Source organism: Oncorhynchus tshawytscha, linkage group LG11 (genome assembly GCF_018296145.1).
Source record: "Oncorhynchus tshawytscha isolate Ot180627B linkage group LG11, Otsh_v2.0, whole genome shotgun sequence".
In the NCBI taxonomy this organism is placed as follows: domain Eukaryota; kingdom Metazoa; phylum Chordata; class Actinopteri; order Salmoniformes; family Salmonidae; genus Oncorhynchus; species Oncorhynchus tshawytscha.
The window spans coordinates 52,572,845-52,598,158 of NC_056439.1; the positions used below are offsets into that span (position 1 = coordinate 52,572,845).

General features: G+C 51.3%; 1 protein-coding gene across 1 annotated transcript in view; it reads left to right on the forward strand.

The window, feature by feature from the left end:
• The window catches only part of pcnx1 (pecanex 1), a 95,665-nt gene that overhangs the window by 6,484 nt on the left and 63,867 nt on the right, over positions 1–25,314 (forward strand). Inside the window, exons 3-6 of the mRNA XM_042330320.1 lie at positions 3,802–3,907; positions 4,610–4,652; positions 14,627–16,483; positions 23,152–23,281. Of these exons, the coding sequence (XP_042186254.1) occupies positions 3,802–3,907; positions 4,610–4,652; positions 14,627–16,483; positions 23,152–23,281 (2,136 nt within the window). The remainder of the gene's footprint in view (positions 1–3,801; positions 3,908–4,609; positions 4,653–14,626; positions 16,484–23,151; positions 23,282–25,314) is intronic.

The following is a 25,314-nucleotide window of genomic DNA, read 5'->3' on the forward strand; positions in this document are numbered from 1 at the left end:
GCAGTAGCTGAGTCAGTGTGTTACCCTCCTCCACAGCAGTAGCTGAGTCAGTGTGTTACCCTCCTCCACAGCAGTAGCTGAGTCAGTGTGTTACCCTCCTCCACAGCAGTAGCTGAGTCGGTGTGTTACCCTCCACCACAGCAGTAGCTGAGTCGGTGTGTTACCCTCCACCACAGCAGTAGCTGAGTCAGTGTGTTACCCTCCACCACAGCAGTAGCTGAGTCAGTGTTACCCTCCACCACAGCAGTAGCTGAGTCAGTGTGTTACCCTCCTCCACAGCAGTAGCTGAGTCAGTGTTACCCTCCACCACAGCAGTAGCTGAGTCAGTGTGTTACCCTCCTCCACAGCAGTAGCTGAGTCAGTGTTACCCTCCTCCACAGCAGTAGCTGAGTCAGTGTTACCCTCCACCACAGCAGTAGCTGAGTCAGTGTTACCCTCCACCACAGCAGTAGCTGAGTCAGTGTTACCCTCCTCCACAGCAGTAGCTGAGTCAGTGTTACCCTCCACCACAGCAGTAGCTGAGTCAGTGTTACCCTCCACCACAGCAGTAGCTGAGTCAGTGTTACCCTCCACCACAGCAGTAGCTGAGTCAGTGTTACCCTCCTCCACAGCAGTAGCTGAGTCAGTGTGTTACCCTCCACCACAGCAGTAGCTGAGTCAGTGTTACCCTCCTCCACAGCAGTAGCTGAGTCGGTGTGTTACCCTCCTCCACAGCAGTAGCTGAGTCGGTGTGTTACCCTCCTCCACAGCAGTAGCTGAGTCGGTGTGTTACCCTCCACCACAGCTGTAGCTGAGTCGGTGTGTTACCCTCCTCCACAGCAGTAGCTGAGTCGGTGTGTTACCCTCCTCCACAGCAGTAGCTGAGTCGGTGTGTTACCCTCCACCACAGCAGTAGCTGAATCAGTGTTACCCTCCACCACAGCAGTAGCTGAGTCAGTGTGTTACCCTCCTCCACAGCAGTAGCTGAGTCAGTGTGTTACCCTCCTCCACAGCAGTAGCTGAGTCGGTGTGTTACCCTCCTCCACAGCAGTAGCTGAGTCGGTGTGTTACCCTCCACCACAGCAGTAGCTGAATCAGTGTTACCCTCCACCACAGCAGTAGCTGAGTCAGTGTGTTACCCTCCTCCACAGCAGTAGCTGAGTCAGTGTGTTACCCTCCTCCACAGCAGTAGCTGAGTCAGTCTGTTACCCTCCTCCACAGCAGTAGGCTGCTATTTGCTAAAATAGTCAGAGCTTCAAGTGTCCCAACTGACAGCTTTGGCGCCTGGAACTGATCATTTGAATCTACATCTATGCATAAGCTATTACTGTCATGGGCAGTGATTGGGGACATTGCCCTGTGCAGGGTGCCGCCTTTCAGATGGGATGTTAAACGGGTGTCCTGACTCTCTGTGGTCACTAAAGATCACATGGCACTTATCATAAGAGTAGGGGTGTTAACCCCGTTGTCCTGGCTAAACTCCCAATCTGGCCCTCAAACCATCATGGCCACTAAAACATCCCAACTTCCAATTGACTCATTAATCCCCCTCCTCTCCCCTGTAACTATTCCCCAGCAGGTCGTTGCTGTAAATGAGAACGTGTTCTCAAATCTAAAATCAAAGTTTCTTTGTCACGTGCGCCGAAAACAACAGGTACTTACTTACTGACAGTGAAATGCTTACTTACAGGTTCTAACCTATAGTGCAAAAAAATATATTAGGTGAACAATAGGTAGGTAAAGAAATAAAACAACAGTAAAAAGACAGGCTATATACAGTAGAGGGGCTAGATACAGTAGAGGGGCTAGATACAAGCACCGGAAGTCCAGGATCAAGTTGCAGAGGGAGGTGTTTAGTCCCAGGGTCCTTAGCTTAGTGATGAGCTTTGACGGCACTGGTGTTGAACACTGAACTGTAGTCAATGAATAACATTCTCACATAAGAGTTCCTTTTGTCCAGGTGGGGAAGGACAGTGCAGTAGAAATTGCATCATCTGTGGATCTGTTTGGGCGGTATGCAAATTGGAGTGGGTCTAGGGTTTCTGGGATAATGGTGCTGATGTGAGCCATTACCAGCCTTTCAAAGCACTTCATGGCTACAGACGTGAGTGCTACAGGTCTGTAGTCTTGTAGGCAGGTTACCTTTGTTCTTGTGCACCGGGACTATGGTGGTCTGCTTGAAACATGTTGGTATTACAGACTCAATCAGGGACATGTTGAAAATGTCAGTGAAGACACCTGCCAGTTGGTTAGCACATGCCCAGAGCACACGTCCTGGTAATCCGTCTGGCCCCGCAGCCTTGTGTATGTTGACCTGTTTAAAGGTCTTACTCACGTCGGCTACGGAGAGCGTGATCACACAGTCGTCCGGAACAGCTGATGCTCTCATTCATGCCTCAGTGTTGCTTGCCTCGAAGCGATTATATATAGAAGTGATTTAGCTCGTCTGGTAGGCTCGTGTCACTGGGCAGCTCGTGGCTGTGCTTCCCTTTGTAATCTGTAATGGTTTGCAAGCCCTGCCACAAGATGAGCGTTGGAGCCGGTGTAGAATGATTCAATCTTAGCCCTGTATTGACGCTTTGCCTGTTTGATGGTTCGTCGGAGGGCAGAGCGGAATTTCTTATAAGCTTTCGGGTTAGAGTCCCGCACCTTGAAAGCGGCAGCTCTACCCTTTAGCTCAGTGCGAATGTTGCCTGTAACCCAGTAGCCTATTTCTCTCATGTTCATTTGGTTTTCAAAACAACTTTCTTTCTTTGTCCAGTAGCCAAACGTCAATCCAAGTCATATTAGCAACCCGTGATAGTTTCTTGTCCACATAATAGTTTTTAAACATTCTGATCTGTTGCGTTTAGCCTCGTTAGCTTTTTAACAGCTTATTTTGTTGGTGTAGGCTAGGCGTGCGGATTTATCTTCCCACAACTGTTTGCCTTTAGAGTTTGTTTGGAATAGGCTATTTCTTTACTAAGGGGGGGATAGTGGATTGACACTTTCTTCCTGGACAAGTTGACCAGTAGAATAGGTCAACGTCCCTACTAGGGGGGGATAGTAGGTTGACACAGGCTAGTGATGTTGCTGTTTGTTACTCGTCTTGTTGGCTGAGGGAAAGTAAGTGGTCAACGTCCCTACTAGGGGGGATAGTAGGTTGACACAGGCTAGTGATGTTGCTGTTTGTTACTCGTCTTGTTGGCTGAGGGAAAGTAAGTGGTCAAAGTCCCTACTAGGGGGGATAGTAGGTTGACACAGGCTAGTGATGTTGCTGTTTGTTACTCGTCTTGTTGGCTGAGGGAAAGTAAGTGGTCAACGTCCCTACTAGGGGGGATAGTAGGTTGACACAGGCTAGTGATGTTGCTGTTTGTTACTCGTCTTGTTGGCTGAGGGAAAGTAAGTGGTCAACGTCCCTACTAGCGGGGATAGTAGGTTGACACAGGCTAGTGATGTTGCTGTTTGTTACTCGTCTTGTTGGCTGAGGGAAAGTAAGTGGTCAACGTCCCTACTAGCGGGGATAGTAGGTTGACACAGGCTAGTGATGTTGCTGTTTGTTACTCGTCTTGTTGGCTGAGGGAAAGTAAGTGGTGTACAGTTATTCTAAACATCTTCAAAGTGCACATCAGAATTCACTAAGAAGGACCTCGCTCTGTTGCATCCTGGAGATGTTCATGTCCTGTTAAGATGAATGACCATCTCGTTCTGAGCAGCCTAACCAGGTTACACACCCAATGCATATGAGTCAGGTCAATGTGTCAAATATACGGTTAGTTAAAATGCTTCTGGTCAAATGTCCATTACCACGTTTTCCTAATGGAAGTGTGTGTGTGTGCGCAGGGACCCTGGTGGGGGTCTAGAGATGGCAGACTTCATTCGAGATGAGACTCCACCAGTAGACTGCAGCTCCAGAAACTCTTATACAGGGATGGACTCCGGTCACCAGGTGAGACAGAATGTTGGGATGGACTCCGGTCACCGGGTGAGACAGAATGTTGGGATGGACTCCGGTCACCAGGTGAGACAGAATGTTGGGATGGACTCCGGTCACCAGGTGAGACAGAATGTTGGGATGGACTCCGGTCACCAGGTGAGACAGAATGTTGGGATGGACTCCGGTCACCAGGTGAGACAGAATGTTGGGATTGACTCCGGTCACCAGGTGAGACAGAATGTGATGGACTCCGGTCACCAGGTGAGACAGAATGTTGGGATGGACTCCGGTCACCAGGTGAGACAGAATGTTGGGATGGACTCCGGTCACCAGGTGAGACAGAATGTTGGGATGGACTCCGGTCACCAGGTGAGACAGAATGTTGGGATGGACTCCGGTCACCAGGTGAGACAGTGCTTCTCTCTCCTGTGTAAATTGTGTTTTGGGGGGATTGATTTGATACTGGAAGCAGTAGTCTGCTCTAGCTGGAGACATTACGTGTTTTAAAAATGACAGAGGATAAAATATACTACATATGCCACAGGGTTATTTCCATTGTGGTCCTCTAAGATGTTCTATTCTTCAACATTTTAAGTTGTCAAGTAATCAATATTGTAGGTTATTTTGACGTCCTGAAAAGATTACTGATCTAGGAAGGTATTGTTTTATGTCTCTTGTTATGTCTTGATAAGTAGCTCTCCTCCCACCTTTCAGATTGCGTCCGCCAATGGTCATGGAGGAACCACGACAGCCAAAGGTAACAGCCACCGCCGCTCTCTTCCTCAGCCTCCCCTAGTCGTATGGCTTTGTCCCTCCCCTAGTCGTATGGCTTTGTCCCTCCCCTAGTCGTCTGGCTTTGTCCCTCCCCTAGTCGTCTGGCTTTGTCCCTCCCCTAGTCGTATGGCTTTGTCCCTCCCCTAGTCGTCTGGCTTTGTCCCTCCCCTAGTCGTATGGCTTTGTCCCTCCCCTAGTCGTCTGGCTTTGTCCCTCCCCTAGTCGTCTGGCTTTGTCCCTCTCCTAGTCGTATGGCTTTGTCCCTCCCCTAGTCGTATGGCTTTGTCCCTCCCCTAGTCGTCTGGCTTTGTCCCTCCCCTAGTCGTCTGGCTTTGTCCCTCCCCTAGTCGTATGGCTTTGTCCCTCCCCTAGTCGTCTGGCTTTGTCCCTCCCCTAGTCGTCTGGCTTTGTCCCTCCCCTAGTCGTATGGCTTTGTCCCTCCCCTAGTCGTCTGGCTTTGTCCCTCCCCTAGTCGTCTGGCTTTGTCCCTCCCCTAGTCGTATGGCTTTGTCCCTCCCCTAGTCGTCTGGCTTTGTCCCTCCCCTAGTCGTATGGCTTTGTCCCTCCCCTAGTCGTCTGGCTTTGTCCCTCCCCTAGTCGTATGGCTTTGTCCCTCCCCTAGTCGTATGGCTTTGTCCCTCCCCTAGTCGTCTGGCTTTGTCCCTCCCCTAGTCGTCTGGCTTTGTCCCTCCCCTAGTCGTATGGCTTTGTCCCTCCCCTAGTCGTATGGCTTTGTCCCTCCCCTAGTCGTATGGCTTTGTCCCTCCCCTAGTCGTCTGGCTTTGTCCCTCCCCTAGTCGTCTGGCTTTGTCCCTCCCCTAGTCGTCTGGCTTTGTCCCTCCCCTAGTCGTCTGGCTTTGTCCCTCCCCTAGTCGTATGGCTTTGTCCCTCCCCTAGTCGTATGGCTTTGTCCCTCCCCTAGTCGTCTGGCTTTGTCCCCCCTTGTCGTCTGGCTTTGTCCCTCCCCTAGTCGTCTGGCTTTGTCCCTCCCCTAGTCGTCTGGCTTTGTCCCTCCCCTTGTCGTCTGGCTTTGTCCCTCCCCTAGTCGTATGGCTTTGTCCCTCCCCTAGTCGTATGGCTTTGTCCCTCCCCTAGTCGTATGGCTTTGTCCCTCCCCTAGTCGTCTGGCTTTGTCCCTCCCCTAGTCGTCTGGCTTTGTCCCTCCCCTAGTCGTCTGGCTTTGTCCCTCCCCTAGTCGTCTGGCTTTGTCCCTCCCCTAGTCGTATGGCTTTGTCCCTCCCCTAGTCGTCTGGCTTTGTCCCTCCCCTAGTCGTATGGCTTTGTCCCTCCCCTAGTCGTCTGGCTTTGTCCCTCCCCTAGTCGTCTGGCTTTGTCCCTCCCCTAGTCGTCTGGCTTTGTCCCTCCCCTAGTCGTATGGCTTTGTCCCTCCCCTAGTCGTCTGGCTTTGTCCCTCCCCTAGTCGTCTGGCTTTGTCCCTCCCCTAGTCGTCTGGCTTTGTCCCTCCCCTAGTCGTATGGCTTTGTCCCTCCCCTAGTCGTATGGCTTTGTCCCTCCCCTAGTCGTCTGGCTTTGTCCCTCCCCTAGTCGTATGGCTTTGTCCCTCCCCTAGTCGTCTGGCTTTGTCCCTCCCCTAGTCGTCTGGCTTTGTCCCTCCCCTAGTCGTATGGCTTTGTCCCTCCCCTAGTCGTATGGCTTTGTCCCTCCCCTAGTCGTATGGCTTTGTCCCTCCCCTAGTCGTATGGCTTTGTCCCTCCCCTAGTCGTATGGCTTTGTCCCTCCCCTAGTCGTATGGCTTTGTCCCTCCCCTAGTCGTATGGCTTTGTCCCTCCCCTAGTCGTCTGGCTTTGTCCCTCCCCTAGTCGTCTGGCTTTGTCCCTCCCCTAGTCGTATGGCTTTGTCCCTCCCCTAGTCGTCTGGCTTTGTCCCTCCCCTAGTCGTCTGGCTTTGTCCCTCCCCTAGTCGTATGGCTTTGTCCCTCCCCTAGTCGTCTGGCTTTGTCCCTCCCCTAGTCGTCTGGCTTTGTCCCTCCCCTAGTCGTATGGCTTTGTCCCTCCCCTAGTCGTCTGGCTTTGTCCCTCCCCTAGTCGTATGGCTTTGTCCCTCCCCTAGTCGTCTGGCTTTGTCCCTCCCCTAGTCGTATGGCTTTGTCCCTCCCCTAGTCGTCTGGCTTTGTCCCTCCCCTAGTCGTCTGGCTTTGTCCCTCCCCTAGTCGTCTGGCTTTGTCCCTCCCCTAGTCGTCTGGCTTTGTCCCTCCCCTAGTCGTCTGGCTTTGTCCCTCCCCTAGTCGTCTGGCTTTGTCCCTCCCCTAGTCGTCTGGCTTTGTCCCTCCCCTAGTCGTCTGGCTTTGTCCCTCCCCTAGTCGTCTGGCTTTGTCCCTCCCCTAGTCGTCTGGCTTTGTCCCTCCCCTAGTCGTATGGCTTTGTCCCTCCCCTAGTCGTATGGCTTTGTCCCTCCCCTAGTCGTCTGGCTTTGTCCCTCCCCTAGTCGTATGGCTTTGTCCCTCCCCTAGTCGTCTGGCTTTGTCCCTCCCCTAGTCGTCTGGCTTTGTCCCTCCCCTAGTCGTATGGCTTTGTCCCTCCACTAGTCGTATGGCTTTGTCCCTCCCCTAGTCGTCTGGCTTTGTCCCCCCCCTTGTCGTATGGCTTTGTCCCTCCCCTAGTCGTATGGCTTTGTCCCTCCCCTAGTCGTATGGCTTTGTCCACCCCCTAGTCGTCTGGCTTTGTCCCTCCCCTAGTCGTATGGCTTTGTCCCTCCCCTAGTCGTATGGCTTTGTCCCTCCCCTAGTCGTATGGCTTTGTCCCTCCCCTAGTCGTCTGGCTTTGTCCCTCCCCTAGTCGTATGGCTTTGTCCCTCCCCTAGTCGTCTGGCTTTGTCCCTCCCCTAGTCGTATGGCTTTGTCCCTCCCCTAGTCGTCTGGCTTTGTCCCTCCCCTAGTCGTCTGGCTTTGTCCCTCCCCTAGTCGTCTGGCTTTGTCCCTCCCCTAGTCGTATGGCTTTGTCCCTCCCCTAGTCGTCTGGCTTTGTCCCTCCCCTAGTCGTCTGGCTTTGTCCCTCCCCTAGTCGTATGGCTTTGTCCCTCCCCTAGTCGTCTGGCTTTGTCCCCCTAGTCGTCTGGCTTTGTCCCCCCTAGTCGTCTGGCTTTGTCCCTCCCCTAGTCGTCTGGCTTTGTCCCTCCCCTAGTCGTATGGCTTTGTCCCTCCCCTAGTCGTCTGGCTTTGTCCCTCCCCTAGTCGTATGGCTTTGTCCCTCCCCTAGTCGTCTGGCTTTGTCCCTCCCCTAGTCGTCTGGCTTTGTCCCTCCCCTAGTCGTCTGGCTTTGTCCCTCCCCTAGTCGTCTGGCTTTGTCCCTCCCCTAGTCGTCTGGCTTTGTCCCTCCCCTAGTCGTATGGCTTTGTCCCTCCCCTAGTCGTCTGGCTTTGTCCCTCCCCTAGTCGTCTGGCTTTGTCCCTCCCCTAGTCGTCTGGCTTTGTCCCTCCCCTAGTCGTCTGGCTTTGTCCCTCCCCTAGTCGTCTGGCTTTGTCCCTCCCCTAGTCGTCTGGCTTTGTCCCTCCCCTAGTCGTCTGGCTTTGTCCCTCCCCTAGTCGTCTGGCTTTGTCCCTCCCCTAGTCGTCTGGCTTTGTCCCTCCCCTAGTCGTCTGGCTTTGTCCATCCCCTAGTCGTCTGGCTTTGTCCCTCCCTAGTCGTCTGGCTTTGTCCCTCCCCTAGTCGTCTGGCTTTGTCCCTCCCCTAGTCGTCTGGCTTTGTCCCTCCCCTAGTCGTCTGGCTTTGTCCCTCCCCTAGTCGTCTGGCTTTGTCCCTCCCTAGTCGTCTGGCTTTGTCCCTCCCCTAGTCGTCTGGCTTTGTCCCTCCCCTAGTCGTCTGGCTTTGTCCCTCCCCTAGTCGTATGGCTTTGTCCCTCCCCTAGTCGTATGGCTTTGTCCCTCCCCTAGTCGTATGGCTTTGTCCCTCCCCTAGTCGTATGGCTTTGTCCCTCCCCTAGTCGTATGGCTTTGTCCCTCCCCTAGTCGTCTGGCTTTGTCCCTCCCCTAGTCGTCTGGCTTTGTCCCTCCCCTAGTCGTCTGGCTTTGTCCCTCCCCTAGTCGTCTGGCTTTGTCCCTCCCCTAGTCGTCTGGCTTTGTCCCTCCCCTAGTCGTCTGGCTTTGTCCCTCCCCTAGTCGTCTGGCTTTGTCCCTCCCCTAGTCGTCTGGCTTTGTCCCTCCCCTAGTCGTCTGGCTTTGTCCCTCCCCTAGTCGTCTGGCTTTGTCCCTCCCCTAGTCGTCTGGCTTTGTCCCTCCCCTAGTCGTCTGGCTTTGTCCCTCCCCTAGTCGTCTGGCTTTGTCCCTCCCCTAGTCGTCTGGCTTTGTCCCTCCCCTAGTCGTCTGGCTTTGTCCCTCCCCTAGTCGTCTGGCTTTGTCCCTCCCCTAGTCGTATGGCTTTGTCCCTCCCCTAGTCGTATGGCTTTGTCCCTCCCCTAGTCGTATGGCTTTGTCCCTCCCCTAGTCGTATGGCTTTGTCCCTCCCCTAGTCGTATGGCTTTGTCCCTCCCCTAGTCGTATGGCTTTGTCCCTCCCCTAGTCGTCTGGCTTTGTCCATCCCCTAGTCGTCTGGCTTTGTCCCTCCCCTAGTCGTCTGGCTTTGTCCCTCCCCTAGTCGTCTGGCTTTGTCCCTCCCCTAGTCGTCTGGCTTTGTCCCTCCCCTAGTCGTCTGGCTTTGTCCCTCCCCTAGTCGTCTGGCTTTGTCCCTCCCCTAGTCGTCTGGCTTTGTCCCTCCCCTAGTCGTCTGGCTTTGTCCCTCCCCTAGTCGTCTGGCTTTGTCCCTCCCCTAGTCGTCTGGCTTTGTCCCTCCCCTAGTCGTCTGGCTTTGTCCCCCTTGTCGTCTGGCTTTGTCCCCCTTGTCGTATGGCTTTGTCCCCCCTTGTCGTATGGCTTTGTCCCCCCCTAGTCGTATGGCTTTGTCCCCCCTAGTCGTATGGCTTTGTCCCTCCCCTAGTCGTCTGGCTTTGTCCACCCCCTAGTCGTCTGGCTTTGTCCACCCCCTAGTCGTCTGGCTTTGTCCCTCCCCTAGTCGTCTGGCTTTGTCCCTCCCCTAGTCGTCTGGCTTTGTCCCTCCCCTAGTCGTCTGGCTTTGTCCCTCCCCTAGTCGTCTGGCTTTGTCCCTCCCCTAGTCGTCTGGCTTTGTCCCTCCCCTAGTCGTATGGCTTTGTCCCTCCCCTAGTCGTATGGCTTTGTCCCTCCCCTAGTCGTATGGCTTTGTCCCTCCCCTAGTCGTATGGCTTTGTCCCTCCCCTAGTCGTATGGCTTTGTCCCTCCCCTAGTCGTATGGCTTTGTCCCTCCCCTAGTCGTATGGCTTTGTCCCTCCCCTAGTCGTATGGCTTTGTCCACCCCCTAGTCGTCTGGCTTTGTCCACCCCCTAGTCGTCTGGCTTTGTCCACCCCCTAGTCGTCTGGCTTTGTCCACCCCTAGTCGTCTGGCTTTGTCCACCCCCTAGTCGTCTGGCTTTGTCCCTCCCCTAGTCGTCTGGCTTTGTCCCTCCCCTAGTCGTCTGGCTTTGTCCCTCCCCTAGTCGTCTGGCTTTGTCCCTCCCCTAGTCGTCTGGCTTTGTCCCTCCCCTAGTCGTCTGGCTTTGTCCCTCCCCTAGTCGTCTGGCTTTGTCCCTCCCCTAGTCGTCTGGCTTTGTCCCTCCCCTAGTCGTCTGGCTTTGTCCCTCCCCTAGTCGTCTGGCTTTGTCCATCCCCTAGTCGTCTGGCTTTGTCCCTCCCCTAGTCGTCTGGCTTTGTCCCTCCCCTAGTCGTCTGGCTTTGTCAGCCAGCCAGCTAATCAGTCACTGGAATGGTCTGTTGAAAGACAGAGGGCTTTCTAGACAAATGAACCCTCTTTAGTTCCAGTTGCAGTCCAGGTCCATTGGGTGGAGTGTCGGAGTGAGGCGACTCTGGGTCCATTGTGTGTCAGCCAGAGCGACTGCATTGTTTGAATTATTCAACATGTTCGCTCAACACCATTCTAATTAGCTCTGTCTCCTCTCTGATCGGGTCGGCAGAAAGAGAAGAGGCCAGAGCTGAAGTTTGACCAGGGCTCTGTCCCAAATGGCCCCCTTATAAAGTGAACTACATGCAGGGCTCAATGTGAAAAGCAGTGCACTCTAAAGGGAATAGTGTTCCATTTGATACAGCCCAGGGGGCTGAGCGGTTTATTCTCCCTCCCCCTGAGGACCAGCCTCCGCTTACTGTCCATTACAGAGTCTGACTTAGGTTGGGATTCAACCCCACGTAAACACTGTCCGTTACAGAGTCTGACTTAGGTTGGGATTCAAACCCACGTAAACAGAGTCTGACTTAGGTTGGGATTCAAACCCACGTAAACAGAGTCTGACTTAGGTTGGGATTCAAACCCACGTAAACACTGTCCATTACAGAGTCTGACTTGGGTTGGGATTCAAACCCACGTAAACAGAGTCTGACTTAGGTTGGGATTCAAACCCACGTAAACAGAGTCTGACTTAGGTTGGGATTCAAACCCACGTAAACACTGTCCATTACAGAGTCTGACTTGGGTTGGGATTCAAACCCACGTAAATACAGTCTGACTTAGGTTGGGATTCAAACCCACGTAAACACTGTCCATTACAGAGTCTGACTTGGGTTGGGATTCAAACCCACGTAAATACAGTCTGACGACTTAGGTTGGGATTCAAACCCATGTAAATACAGTCTGACTTAGGTTGGGATTCAAACCCACGTAAACACAGTCTGACTTAGGTTGGGATTCAAACCCACGTAAACACAGTCTGACTTAGGTTGGAATTCAAACCCACGTAAACACAGTCCATTACAGAGTCTGACTTAGGTTAGGATTCAAACCCACGTAAACACTGTCCATTACAGAGTCTGACTTAGGTTGGGATTCAAACCCACGTAAACACAGTCTGACTTAGGTTGGGATTCAAACCCACGTAAACAGTCTGACTAAGGTTGAGATTCAAACCCACGTAAACAGAGTCTGACTTAGGTTGGGATTCAAACCCACGTAAACACTGTCCATTACAGAGTCTGACTTAGGTTGGGATTCAAACCCACGTAAACAGAGTCTGACTAAGGTTGGGATTCAAACCCACGTAAACAGAGTCTGACTTAGGTTGGGATTCAACCCCACGTAAACACTGTCCATTACAGAGTCTGACTTGGGTTGGGATTCAAACCCAAGTAAACACAGTCTGACTTAGGTTGGGATTCAAACCCACGTAAACAGAGTCTGACTAAGGTTGAGATTCAAACCCACGTAAACAGAGTCTGACTAAGGTTGAGATTCAAACCCACGTAAACAGAGTCTGACTAAGGTTGGGATTCAAACCCACGTAAACAGAGTCTGACTAAGGTTGGGATTCAAACCCACGTAAACAGAGTCTGACTAAGGTTGGGATTCAAACCCACGTAAACAGAGTCTGACTAAGGTTGGGATTCAAACCCACGTAAACAGAGTCTGACTTAGGTTGGGATTCAACCCCACGTAAACACTGTCCATTACAGAGTCTGACTTGGGTTGGGATTCAAACCCAAGTAAACACAGTCTGACTTAGGTTGGGATTCAAACCCACGTAAACAGAGTCTGACTTAGGTTGGGATTCAAACCCACGTAAACAGAGTCTGACTAAGGTTGGGATTCAAACCCACGTAAACAGAGTCTGACTAAGGTTGGGATTCAAACCCACGTAAACAGAGTCTGACTAAGGTTGGGATTCAAACCCACGTAAACAGAGTCTGACTAAGGTTGAGATTCAAACCCACGTAAACAGAGTCTGACTTAGGTTGGGATTCAAACCCACGTAAACACTGTCCATTACAGAGTCTGACTTAGGTTGGGATTCAAACCCAAGTAAACACAGTCTGACTTAGGTTGGGATTCAAACCCACGTAAACAGAGTCTGACTTAGGTTGGGATTCAAACCCACGTAAACAGTCTGACTTAGGTTGGGATTCAAACCCACGTAAACAGAGTCTGACTAAGGTTGAGATTCAAACCCACGTAAACAGAGTCTGACTAAGGTTGGGATTCAAACCCACGTAAACAGAGTCTGACTAAGGTTGGGATTCAAACCCACGTAAACAGAGTCTGACTAAGGTTGGGATTCAAACCCACGTAAACAGAGTCTGACTAAGGTTGGGATTCAAACCCACGTAAACAGAGTCTGACTTAGGTTGGGATTCAAACCCACGTAAACAGAGTCTGACTTAGGTTGGGATTCAACCCCACGTAAACACTGTCCATTACAGAGTCTGACTTAGGTTGGGATTCAAACCCAAGCAAATAAACAACATCTAACATAACACTGCCGTCCACTTTGAATGTGTGTGCAATTTTTAATCCGTGTTGAACTGAATCTTCGCCTTACTCAGGGCAACCACTGACTGAAAATCCTCTGGTCTCTTGGAGAAAGAGCTCTTGTGAAATCATGTTATCATATTTGTTGTGTTAGTTAATGTTTTCTTGGACTCGTGTTTTGGACTGTTTTTGTTTTCCTCAGGAGAGAGACTTTCCTCAAGACTTGAAAACATACGAGAACTCTGTTTAAACAAGGTTACCTTGTTAACACGTGGCAGGATATCTAATCTTCACAGACTGCCTTACACAGACTGCCTTACACAGACTGCCTTACACAGACTGCCTTACACAGACTGCCTTACACAGACTGCCTTACACAGACTGCCTTACACAGACTGCCTTACACAGACTGCCTTACACAGACTGCCTTACACAGACTGCCTTACACAGACTGCCTTACACAGACTGCCTTACACAGACTGCCTTACACAGACTGCCTTACACAGACTGCTGTACTAGGATGGGCCAATAGAGTTAGATAGAGATGCTCTTAAAACAGACCTTTACCACTACAGTTCAATTGTCTTTTTGTCTCTCAAGCTGTGTCTTCACTGTCTTCACATAGGACGAACAGGGAGGCAGGTAGCCTTGCGGTTAGTGTTGGACCAGTAACTGAAAGGTTGCTGGTTCGAATCCCCAAGCCGAGAAGGTGAAACGCCTGTGCCCTTGAGCAAGGCACTCAACCCTTATTTGCTCCAGGGGCGCGTACTATTTTGGCTGACCCTATAACACAACAGATTCCACTGCACCTCTCCTCTCTTCGTCCCCCATCTCCATCCTCTCTTCGTCCCCCATCTCCATCCTCTCTTCGTCCCCCATCTCCATCCTCTCTTCGTCCCCCATCTCCATCCTCTCTTCGTCCCCCATCTCCATCCTCTCTTCGTCCCCTCTCTTCGTCCCCTCTCTTCGTCCCCTCTCTCCATCCTCCTCTCTCCATCCTCCTCTCTCTGTCTCTCTGTCTCTGTCTCTCTGTCTCTGTCTCTCTGTCTCTGTCTCTCTGTCTCTGTCTCTCTGTCTCTGTCTCTCTGTCTCTGTCCCTCTGTCTCTGTCCCTCTGTCTCTGTCCCTCTGTCTCTGTCCCTCTGTCTCTGTCCCTCTGTCTCTGTCCCTCTGTCTCTGTCCCTCTGTCTCTGTCCCTCTGTCTCTGTCCCTCTGTCTCCGTCCCTCTGTCTCCGTCCCTCTGTCTCCGTCCCCTCTCTCTGTCTCCTCTGTCTGTCCCTCGGTCTCCTCTCTCCCTCACTGTTTGAGGTTGTGGACAGGTCTCTTTTATACTGATAACAAGTTCAAACAGGTGCCATTAATACAGGTAACACGTGGAGGACAGAGGAGCCTCTTAAAGAAGAAGTTACAGGTCTTTGAGAGCCAGAAATCTTGCTTGTTTGTAGGTGACCAAATACTTATTTTCCACCATAATTCGCAAAGAAATTCATTAAAAATCCTACAATGTGATTTTCTAGATTTTTTTCCTTCTCATTTTGTCTGTCATAGTAGAAGTGTACCTATGATGAAAATTACAGGCCCCTCCCATCTTTTTAAGTGGGAGAACTTGCACAATTGGTGACTGACTAAATACTTGTTTTGCCCCACTGTAGAACAGACCTGAGAACAGACCTTCACTAATTGATCTCCTTTCCTCCCCTCCAGACATGATGTCTGACCCAAAGATTTACTGCCTTGTCTCCAGCCACTCCTTCGCCTCCATGCAGCCCTCCACCTCCCTTGGCCCCTCCGAGCTCTCCTGCGACCCTGCAAACCATTGTGGCTCCGCCTCCCATCCCTTCAGCCAATCCATGTCCTCTTGCGACACAGAGGGGTCGGCCCATACCCCCGGGTTACACTCCCAGTCCTTCAGGAAAGAGCCTCGTACCCGGGGTCTACCCCGCACCTCCAGCTCTGCTGGATCAGCCTTCCCCGACCCCTCGCTGCCCTCAGCAGACTTCAGCCTCTACCCCCCTCCTTGGAGAGGGGGCCTGGACCCGGTGTGTGAGCTGGAAGCTGCCAGACCCCGCCGGCCAGGGGCTGAAGCTGGAGGACAGGGGAATACGGAGGGGGCTGCGGCTGAAAGGCTCTGCCAGCAGCATCCGGACCAGGCCTCTACCTCTGGCTGCTCTACAGCCTGCTACAGACACCAGCAGGAATCCTGCAGGCTAGGGCTGGTAGGGGAGGGGGGGTCAGGTTTGTACCAGGCCGACCAGGGTGGTGGTGGTGGGGGGAAGGTCAGTGCAGACAGCCTCCGCAGCCTGAGCACACGTAGCAGCGGCTCCACAGAGAGTTACTGCAGCGGGACTGACAGAGACACCAACAGCACCGTCAGCAGCTTCCACAGCGAGCAGACCAGCTCCACGCACGTGGAGAGTTTACTGTCCCTGTCAGGGGATGAGCAGCGCGGGACAGGGAGGGAGAGGGGAGGTGGAGAGGCTGCTGCTACTGGGCCCGGGTCCACCTCGACAGGGGAGGGCAGGACTTCTACTCTGGGGTCCAGCCTTGGTTCTAGCATCTCAAGAGGACTGAACAGCCTGCCTTCCAGGGAGGCTAATAAGAATCCTCATGCCAATGAGCTAACAGCCAAACAGCCCTCCTCCTCCGCCACGTCCCCCTCTATCACCAACCCCGCAGCCTCGGGCCAGGAGCCTCCAGCAGGCCCCTCCTACAGCAGTAGCATGAGGACCAGTGCTGACGGCTCGGCCTGCACAGTCAGCAGGGAACAGGACTGGGGTAGAGGAGAGAGAGAGGACGTGAAATCCGCCAACCTCGTCCAACGAACTTCTTCCTCCTTGGGAGCCGGACGCAACAGCGGGCGCCGCCGGACCGGTAAGAAACGGGCGAGCAGCTTCGATGCCAGCCGTCACCGGGACTACGTGTCTTTGCGTGGCATGGCCAAGCCGCGCAGTGCGGTATTCGCTGCCGGGGGTGGAGAGGAGGAGTGGAGCGAAGCCAGTGACCTTAGCTGTGCCTCAAGCCTTCAGTCCACCCAATCACATCACTTCAGCACGGACTCCTCCTCCTCCACCACTTCCCACTCCTGCCACTCCCCCGAGGGACGCTACCGTGCCCTGAAAGTCAAGCACAGCCACTCCCACAGCCACTCCCACACAGCCGCCACCACAGCCTCCACCTCCTCCTCTTCACAGAAAGCCCAGGCTGAATATGAGACGGGGGGAGGAAGGGCCGGGGGAAGAGGCAAGCGTCGCACCTCTGGTCGGACACCCAGCACGGGCAGCGCCAAAACCCACGCCCGGGTGCTGAGCCTAGACAGCGGCACGGCGGCGTCCGCCTGCCTTAACGACCCCCACCGCCTGGGGGCCCCCGCTGCCGGGCTCCGACCCCTCACCACCTCCAAATCTGACCTGGAAGCCAAAGAGGGGGAGGTCCTGGACGCTGCGTCCCTATTGGGCAGGGCCTCACAGCTGGAGTCAGTGACCAGGTCCAGGAATAGTCTACCCAGCCAGACAGCCTTCTCTTCAGAGCCCCTAGACGCTCCCACCGCTGGCCCTTCACGAGGTGGGTATCCAGGGTTATAGTTTAGTGGGTTTTGTAGGGTTATAGTTTAGTGGGTTTTGTAGGGTTATAGTTTAGTGGGTTTTGTAGGGTTATAGTTTAGTGGGTTTTGTAGGGTTATAGTTTAGTGGGTTTTGTAGGGTTATAGTTTAGTGGGTTTTGTAGGGTTATAGTTTAGTGGGTTTTGTAGGGTTATAGTTTAGTGGGTTTTGTAGGGTTATAGTTTAGTGGGTTTTGTAGGGTTATAGTTTAGTGGGTTTTGTAGGGTTATAGTTTAGTGGGTTTTGTAGGGTTATAGTTTAGTGGGTAGTTTGTGTCAGGGTGGTAAGCTGATCAGATAGTTTGGTTATCTTGTTTTCATTATGGACTAATAACCTCGCACAGTAACCTCTCACAGTACCCTCTCACAGTAACCTCTCACAGTAACCTCGCACGGTAACCTCTCACGGTAACCTCTCACGGTAACCTCTCACGGTAACCTCTCACGGTAACCTCTCACGGTAACCTCAGTGTTTTTTCTGCCATAGAGGATTGACAAACGATGTCAAATAGGTGCTTGTCATGAAGCTCTGACACGTGCTTTAATAGAAACTGAACCGAAGCATTTAACATCACGGTTAAGTCATGTAGCTAGTTAGCTAGTAGTCTAGGTCTTCACTGCACTGTTAAGTCATGTAGCTAGTTAGCTAGTAGTCTAGGTCTTCACTGCACTGTTAAGTCATGTAGCTAGTTAGCTAGTAGTCTAGGTCTTCACTGCACTGTTAAGTCATGTAGCTAGTTAGCTAGTAGTCTAGGTCTTCACTGCACTGTTAAGTCATGTAGCTAGTTAGCTAGTAGTCTAGGTCTTCACTGCACTGTTAAGTCATGTAGCTAGTTAGCTAGTAGTCTAGGTCTTCACTGCACGGTTAAGTCATGTAGCTAGTAGTCTAGGCCTTCACTGCACGGTTAAGTCATGTAGCTAGTAGTCTAGGCCTTCACTGCACGGTTAAGTCATGTAGCTAGTAGTCTAGGCCTTCACTGCACGGTTAAGTCATGTAGCTAGTAGTCTAGGCCTTCACTGCACGGTTAAGTCATGTAGCTAGTAGTCTAGGCCTTCACTGCACGGTTAAGTCATGTAGCTAGTAGTCTAGGCCTTCACTGCACGGTTAAGTCATGTAGCTAGTAGTCTAGGCCTTCACTGCACGGTTAAGTCATGTAGCTAGTAGTCTAGGCCTTCACTGCACGGTTAAGTCATGTAGCTCGTAGTCTAGGCCTTCACTGCACTGTTTAAGTCATGTAGCTAGTAGTCTAGGCCTTCACTGCACGGTTAAGTCATGTAGCTAGTAGTCTAGGCCTTCACTGCACGGTTAAGTCATGTAGCTAGTAGTCTAGGCCTTCACTGCACGGTTAAGTCATGTAGCTCGTAGTCTAGGCCTTCACTGCACGGTTAAGTCATGTAGCTCGTAGTCTAGGCCTTCACTGCACGGTTAAGTCATGTAGCTAGTAGTCTAGGCCTTCACTGCACGGTTAAGTCATGTAGCTAGTAGTCTAGGCCTTCACTGCACGGTTAAGTCATGTAGCTAGTAGTCTAGGCCTTCACTGCACGGTTAAGTCATGTAGCTAGTAGTCTAGGCCTTCACTGCACGGTTAAGTCATGTAGCTAGTAGTCTAGGCCTTCACTGCACGGTTAAGTCATGTAGCTAGTAGTCTAGGCCTTCACTGCACGGTTAAGTCATGTAGCTAGTAGTCTAGGCCTTCACTGCACGGTTAAGTCATGTAGCTAGTAGTCTAGGCCTTCACTGCACGGTTAAGTCATGTAGCTAGTAGTCTAGGCCTTCACTGCACGGTTAAGTCATGTAGCTAGTAGTCTAGGCCTTCACTGCACGGTTAAGTCATGTAGCTAGTAGTCTAGGCCTTCACTGCACGGTTAAGTCATGTAGCTAGTAGTCTAGGCCTTCACTGCACGGTTAAGTCATGTAGCTAGTAGTCTAGGCCTTCACTGCACGGTTAAGTCATGTAGCTAGTAGTCTAGGCCTTCACTGCACGGTTAAGTCATGTAGCTCGTAGTCTAGGCCTTCACTGCACGGTTAAGTCATGTAGCTCGTAGTCTAGGCCTTCACTGCACGGTTAAGTCATGCCGCTAGTTAGCTAGTAGTCTTTCACTGCAATGAGGGGTTTTCCTCCCAGAGACTGTTTTTCCTCTAACTGTAATTCTGCTGCCCATAACATGACGTGCACATTCCACAGTTAGGTTGTCATCGCTGCCACTTTCTGACCTATTAGAATTTCTGTGATGAATCAATGTCAAAGAATCCAATTCAATTGAAACTTGGATTACAGGTTATGTCTGCTCTTATGCTATGTGATACTGTGCCTTTATAGAGTATTCACACCCCTGGACCTTTTTCACGTTTGTTGTTACAGCCTGAATTTAAAATAGATTAAGTTGTGATTTTGTGATCTACACACACTACCCCAATAATCTCAAATAATTATGTTTTTTAAGACATTTAAATAAAAAAAATTGTTAAATTAGAAGCTGAAATGTCTTAAGTCAGTAAGTTTTCAACCACGTTTGTTATGGCAAGCCTAATTAAGTTCAGGAGTTCAAATGTGCTTAACATGTCACATAATGAGTTGCTTTGGACTCACTCTGTGTGCAAAAATAGTGTTTAACGTGATTTTTAAATGAGTACCCCATCTCTGTATCCCACACATACAATTATCTGTACGTTCTCTTAGTCGAGCAGTCCTAAATAATTGACAAGCATACCCATAACATGATGCAGCCACCACTATGCATGAAAATATGGAGAGTGATACTCCGTACTGTGTTGTATTGGATTTTCCCTAAACATAACACTTTGTATTCAGGACAAAGTTCTGTACTGTTCTTTACTGTAGTGCCTGTTCTGAAATATTTTTATTCTGCACAGGCTTCCTCCTTTTCACTCTGTCAATTAGGTTGGTATTGTGAAATCAAATTTGATTGATCACTTTACACATATTTGGCAGATGTGGGTATGGTGTGAAATGCTTGTGTTCCGAGCTTCAACAGTGCAGTAATATCGAACAATTCACACACACACAAAAAAAACACAAATCTAAAAGTGAAAGAATGGAATTAAGTAATATAAATATTATAAATATTAGATTCAGCAATGTCGGAGTGGCATTAACTCAAATACAGTAGAATAGAATACAGTATATACATATGAGATGAATAAAGCAGTATTTAAACATTGTTAAAGTGGCTAGTTTGGACAGCTACTCATTCCAGGGTTTTTCTTTATTTTGACTATTTTCTACATTGTAGAAATGATAGTGAAGACATCCAAATTATTATTATTATTATTTTTATTATTATTAAATAACACATATGGAATCATGTAGTAACCAAAAAAAGTGTTAAACAAATAAAAATATATTTTATAATATTGATGACAGCTTTGCACACTCTTGGCATTCTCTCAACCAGCTTCATGAGGTAGTCATCTGGAATGCATTTCAATCAACAGTTGTGCCTTTTTAATTTGTGGAACTTATTTCCAAAATGCGTTTGAGACAATGAGTTGTTTTGACAAGGTAGGGATGGTATACAGAAGATAGCCCTATTTGGGTAAATACCCAAGTCCATATTATGGCAAGAGCCGCTCAAATAATCAGACAAAACAACAGTCCATCATTACTTTAAGAAATGAAGGTCAGTCAAGAACTTTCAAAGTTTGTGTGCAGTCGTAAAAACCATCAAGCTCTGTGATGAAACTGGCTCTCGTGAGGACCGTCACAGGAAAGGAAGACCCAGAGTTAACCTTTCTAAATAAACACGTGGAAGAAGTCACTGGGTGAGAAAAGTGTTCTGAAGAACCTGTACATCATCATCTTTACTCCCTGTATGTAGCTTTTCAATGTCATCTCAGTCATAACACTCTCGTCTCTATAAATAAGGACCTGGTAATAGCTTTGGCGTTTCCCCTCTCAGAGTTGGTATTAACGATTTCCTGTCTTGTCATTTGTCGGTCTTTTATGAGTCATGGTATGGATGCTGGGTAATTATTTTTTTTTTTCAGTCAGCTGGGCGCCAGTGTATACCAGAGTCTGGGTGTGTCTGGACCTGTCTGCCAGGGTTGGCAGTGAGTGGACGGTAAACAGTCCTCATCTACCCTGGTTTAGCTTGGTTTGCAGCTGAGCTGAGGGATTCCATTTACGCCTGCAGAGAGAAATTGAGAGGTAGACAGGGTAGTGTCACCTATAATACACGCTGAGGAGGACAGTTACTAACAGGTCGTGTGACCTTGGCCATTTTTAGATGAATCATTTGGTTTGGTTGTATTTACCTATCTTCTGACATGTATGGATCTGACTGGTTGAGGTGTGTGAGTGTGTGTGATGGGCTTTAGTAGTGTTGTTTCTTAACTGCAGCAGTCTTTCAACTGATTTACGTAACACATGACCCCTGTTTAGTATCTCTGTCTGATGTTCAGGCAGGAAGTGTTGTTAGTCACTGTTCTGATATCCCTGTGGCAGAGGGCAGGGGTATTCAACTCTTACCCGACCAGGTCTGGAGTACTTCTGGTTTTCTTTTCTACCTGATAACACACCTGGTGTCCCAGGCCTAAATCAGTCCCTGATTTAGAGGAGAACAATGTAAAATGGCAGTAGAACTGATTTCCAGGTCCAAAGTTAATTTAGAGTTGTATAGGCCCCTCTGCAGAGCTCTGCTATGGGCTTGAGTATTACTAAATTGATCACTAACATTTTGAAGCTGAGCCATTTACTCGTGCTCTGCTGGGCAGTACAGTCTTATCTGACTAAGATCATAACATGATGTCAGAAGTACCTCAACATCGTCCAATATAAGACAGAGTTTTTCACAGAAAATAATCATGTTCCTCGAGTTGTCGGAGTTTAGAGTGACAAAGTAGCCAACAGCTAACTGCTCTCTCATGTCCCTTCATTGAGCAGAGCAGACCAAGAGGAGCCGTTGCTACGGATACGTAGACTCAGAGAACCATGAGCAGAGCGTGCTGTGTGCATGGTGGGAGTGAGTGACCGAGAGAAGCAGCTAATGCATTTACTAATGGAAGAAGTTATTTCTGGTTTTGGCCGGGCCTTAAATGTTGCAGAAGCAATCAGGCCTGGGTAGCATAGGGCCTGAACGTCGTGGGCCTGGGTAGGGTAGGGCCTGAACGTCGTGGGCCTGGGTAGCGTAGGGCCTGGGTAGCGTAGGGCCTGAACGTCGTGGGCCTGGGTAGCGTAGGGCCTGGGTAGCGTAGGGCCTGAACCTCGTGGGCCTAGCTAGCGTAGGGCCTGAACGGCGTGGGCCTGGGTAGCGTAGGGCCTGAACGGCGTGGGCCTGGGTAGCGTAGGGCCTGAACGTCGTGGGCCTGGGTAGGGTAGGGCCTGAATGTCGTGGGCCTGGGTAGGGTAGGGCCTGAACGTCGTGGGCCTGGGTAGGGTAGGGCCTGAACGTCGTGGGGTAGGGTAGGGCCTTAAAGTCGTGGGGTAGGGTAGGGCCTGAACGTCGTGGGGTAGGGTAGGGCCTGAACGTCGTGGGGTAGGGTAGGGCCTGAACGTCGTGGGGTAGGGTAGGGCCTGAACGTCGTGGGGTAGGGTAGGGCCTGAACGTCGTGGGGTAGGGTAGGGCCTGAACGTCGTGGGGTAGGGTAGGGCCTGAACGTCGTGGGGTAGGGTAGGGCCTGAACGTCGTGGGGTAGGGTAGGGCCTGAACGTCGTGGGGTAGGGTAGGGCCTGAACATCGTGGGGTAGGGTAGGGCCTGAACGTCGTGGGGTAGGGTAGGGCCTGAACGTCGTGGGGTAGGGTAGGGCCTGAACGTCGTGGGGTAGGGTAGGGCCTGAACGTCGTGGGGTAGGGTAGGGCCTGAACGTCGTGGGGTAGGGTAGGGCCTGAACGTCGTGGGGTAGGGTAGGGCCTGAACGTCGTGGGGTAGGGACTGAACGTCGTGGGCCTGGGTAGGGTAGGTCCTGAATGTCTTGGGCCTGGGTAGGGTAGGGCCTGAACGTCGTGGGCCTGGGTAGCGTAGGGCCTGAACGTCGTGGGCCTGGGTAGCGTAGGGCCTGGGTAGGGTAGGGCCTGAATGTCGTGGGCCTGGGTAGGGTAGGGCCTGAACGTCGTGGGCCTGGGTAGCGTAGGGCCTGAACGTCGTGGGCCTGGGTAGCGTAGGGCCTGGGTAGGGTAGGGCCTGAACGTCGTGGGCCTGGGTAGGGTAGGGCCTGAACGTCGTGGGCCTGGGTAGCGTAGGGCCTGAACGTCATGGGCCTGGGTGGCGTAGGACCTGAACGTTATGCCCGTGCAGGGCTCTACTCTGCTGGTGTTTTGCTCTGTGAGGCTCAGGCCTAGTGTTCTCTAAGCAGCGACCAGCCATGCTGACACGTAGACAAAGGGAACGTCCATCCCCTTACTGTTTTGCTGCTCGAAAACAGTAACAAAACTAAGGTGATACAATGAATCACAACGTTAGGACCGACACAGGCTCGGCTAAGTCAGGTGGTCACCATAGAGATGTACGAGAGATATCATCTCTTTCCAATAGCAGCTTCTGTGACTAGCCTGGTCAGCTCTATTTACGGGCTATCAGGCTTTGGTACAAATGTGTCCTCAATCCAACTCTTAAGTTTGTCAGCCATGTTGCTAACCCACTTCCCCACTGCGCTTTCTCTCACCTTGACAGCCCCCGGGAACGAGGACACTGTGACGTTTCGGCGTGAGCGTAGTACGTTCCGTCGGCAGGCAGTGCGGCGGCGGCACAACGCGGGGAGTAACCCCACGCCCCCCTCCTCCCTCATCGGATCACCTCTCAGGTACGCAGACTCAGGGGTCAGGGTCAGCTGTGCATGTTGGCTAACGGACATGGAGGGAGTCCGGGAGGGTACCCTTTGCAGTGTATGTTGGGTAATCGTAAAGGACAGGGATATGGGGTTTCTGGGTAGAGCTGTGCATGTTGGGTAATGGACATGGTCAAAGGTGGGGCTCGGGGGTCATGCAGCAGGTTGCCACTCTTCCCTTCCATCTACTTCCATCAAACTATTTCACACTCATTCCTTCCTCTAACACCAGTGTAGGTCCTGTCCTGTCACTGGAAGGCAGGGAGGGGGATTAGGTCCCGTCCTGTCACTGGAAGGCAGGGAGGGGGATTAGGTCCCGTCCTGTCACTGGAAGGCAGGGAGGGGGATTAGGTCCCGTCCTGCCACTGGAAGGCAGGGAGGGGGATTAGGTCCCGTCCTGTCACTGGAAGGCATGGAGGGGGATTAGGTCCCGTCCTGTCACTGGAAGGCATGGAGGGGGATTAGGTCCCGTCCTGTCACTGGAAGGCAGGGAGGGGGATTAGGTCCCGTCCTGTCACTGGAAGGCAGGGTGGGGGATTAGGTCCCGTCCTGTCACTGGAAGGCAGGGAGGGGATTAGGTCCCGTCCTGTCACTGGAAGGCAGGGAGGGGGATTAGGTCCCGTCCTGTCACTGGAAGGCAGGGAGGGGGATTAGGTCCCGTCCTGTCACTGGAAGGCAGGGAGGGGGATTAGGTCCCGTCCTGTCACTGGAAGGCAGGGAGGGGGATTAGGTCCCGTCCTGTCACTGGAAGGCAGGGAGGGGATTAGGTCCCGTCCTGTCACTGGAAGGCAGGGAGGGGGATTAGGTCCCGTCCTGTCACTGGAAGGCAGGGAGGGGGATTAGGTCCCGTCCTGTCACTGGAAGGCAGGGAGGGGGATTAGGTCCCGTCCTGTCACTGGAAGGCAGGGAGGGGGATTCCTTGTACCATTGCCTCATGGTGCATGATGTGTTTCTCTCTTCCTTCGACTCTTTCCATTCTCCTGTATCAGATTTCTCTCTGCCTCCAACTCTTTCCATTCTCCTGTATCAGATTTCTCTCTGCCTCCAACTCTTTCCATTCTCCTGCATCAGATTTCTCTCTGCCTCCAACTCTTTCCATTCTCCTGCATCAGATTTCTCTCTGCCTCCAACTCTTTCCATTCTCCTGCATCAGATTTCTCTCTGCCTCCAACTCTTTCCATTCTCCTGCATCAGATTTCTCTCTGCCTCCAACTCTTTCCATTCTCCTGCATCAGATTTCTCTCTGCCTCCAACTCTTTCCTTTCTCCTGCATGAGTTTAACTTTTCCTTGTGTTTGTTGTTTGTTTCTCTTTTGGGGTTTTCAATCTGTTTCTCCTTTACTTCCCAAATCAAATCGTGACATTTCCTGTGTTATTTCGAGCAGAAACAAGGAAACTCCTAACAGACAAATTCAGAGCTGAGCTGGTCGGCCAAGCATGTGTCCCGAGGTGGAGGTGGAGGAGGAGCAGGAGGACGGCATGCTCATATTTGGGATGATGAGATAACGATGGGTTTCTTTAAGGATCGGCAGAGTGTTAGAGAAGCCGTTTTGAGACTGTTGAGCATTTTGAATCTTATTGATCCCAGACTGCCAGTGGCTGACAGGCTACTTTCTCCTCATTTAACATTTCAGTGGCTAAGTAACATTTAGAAATATGATCTTGCAGGGGAATAGCACAAAAAACTTATTTGACTTTAGTTATGTCCAGGAATGTGCAGCAGCAGCATATGGTTGAAGAGTCCCAAGACGTTAGATAAGTTAGGACACCTCCTTGGTTGGAAGGGTCACTTTCTGATTGAAAATGGGGTGAAATCAAAGTTTCAAATTTAGAGTAAAATCTACACAGTGCCAAGACCAGGACATCTGGGCACTATTGTCAAAGGACGCAGCGTTTTGTACGGCAAAAATAGTCTGCATCTACCTGGGGGAAAAGGAGAGGAAGCTGATTTTTTTAAAGTATAGATTTTAAAGATGATGGATGGATGCTATAGCATCGACATCTCTCTCT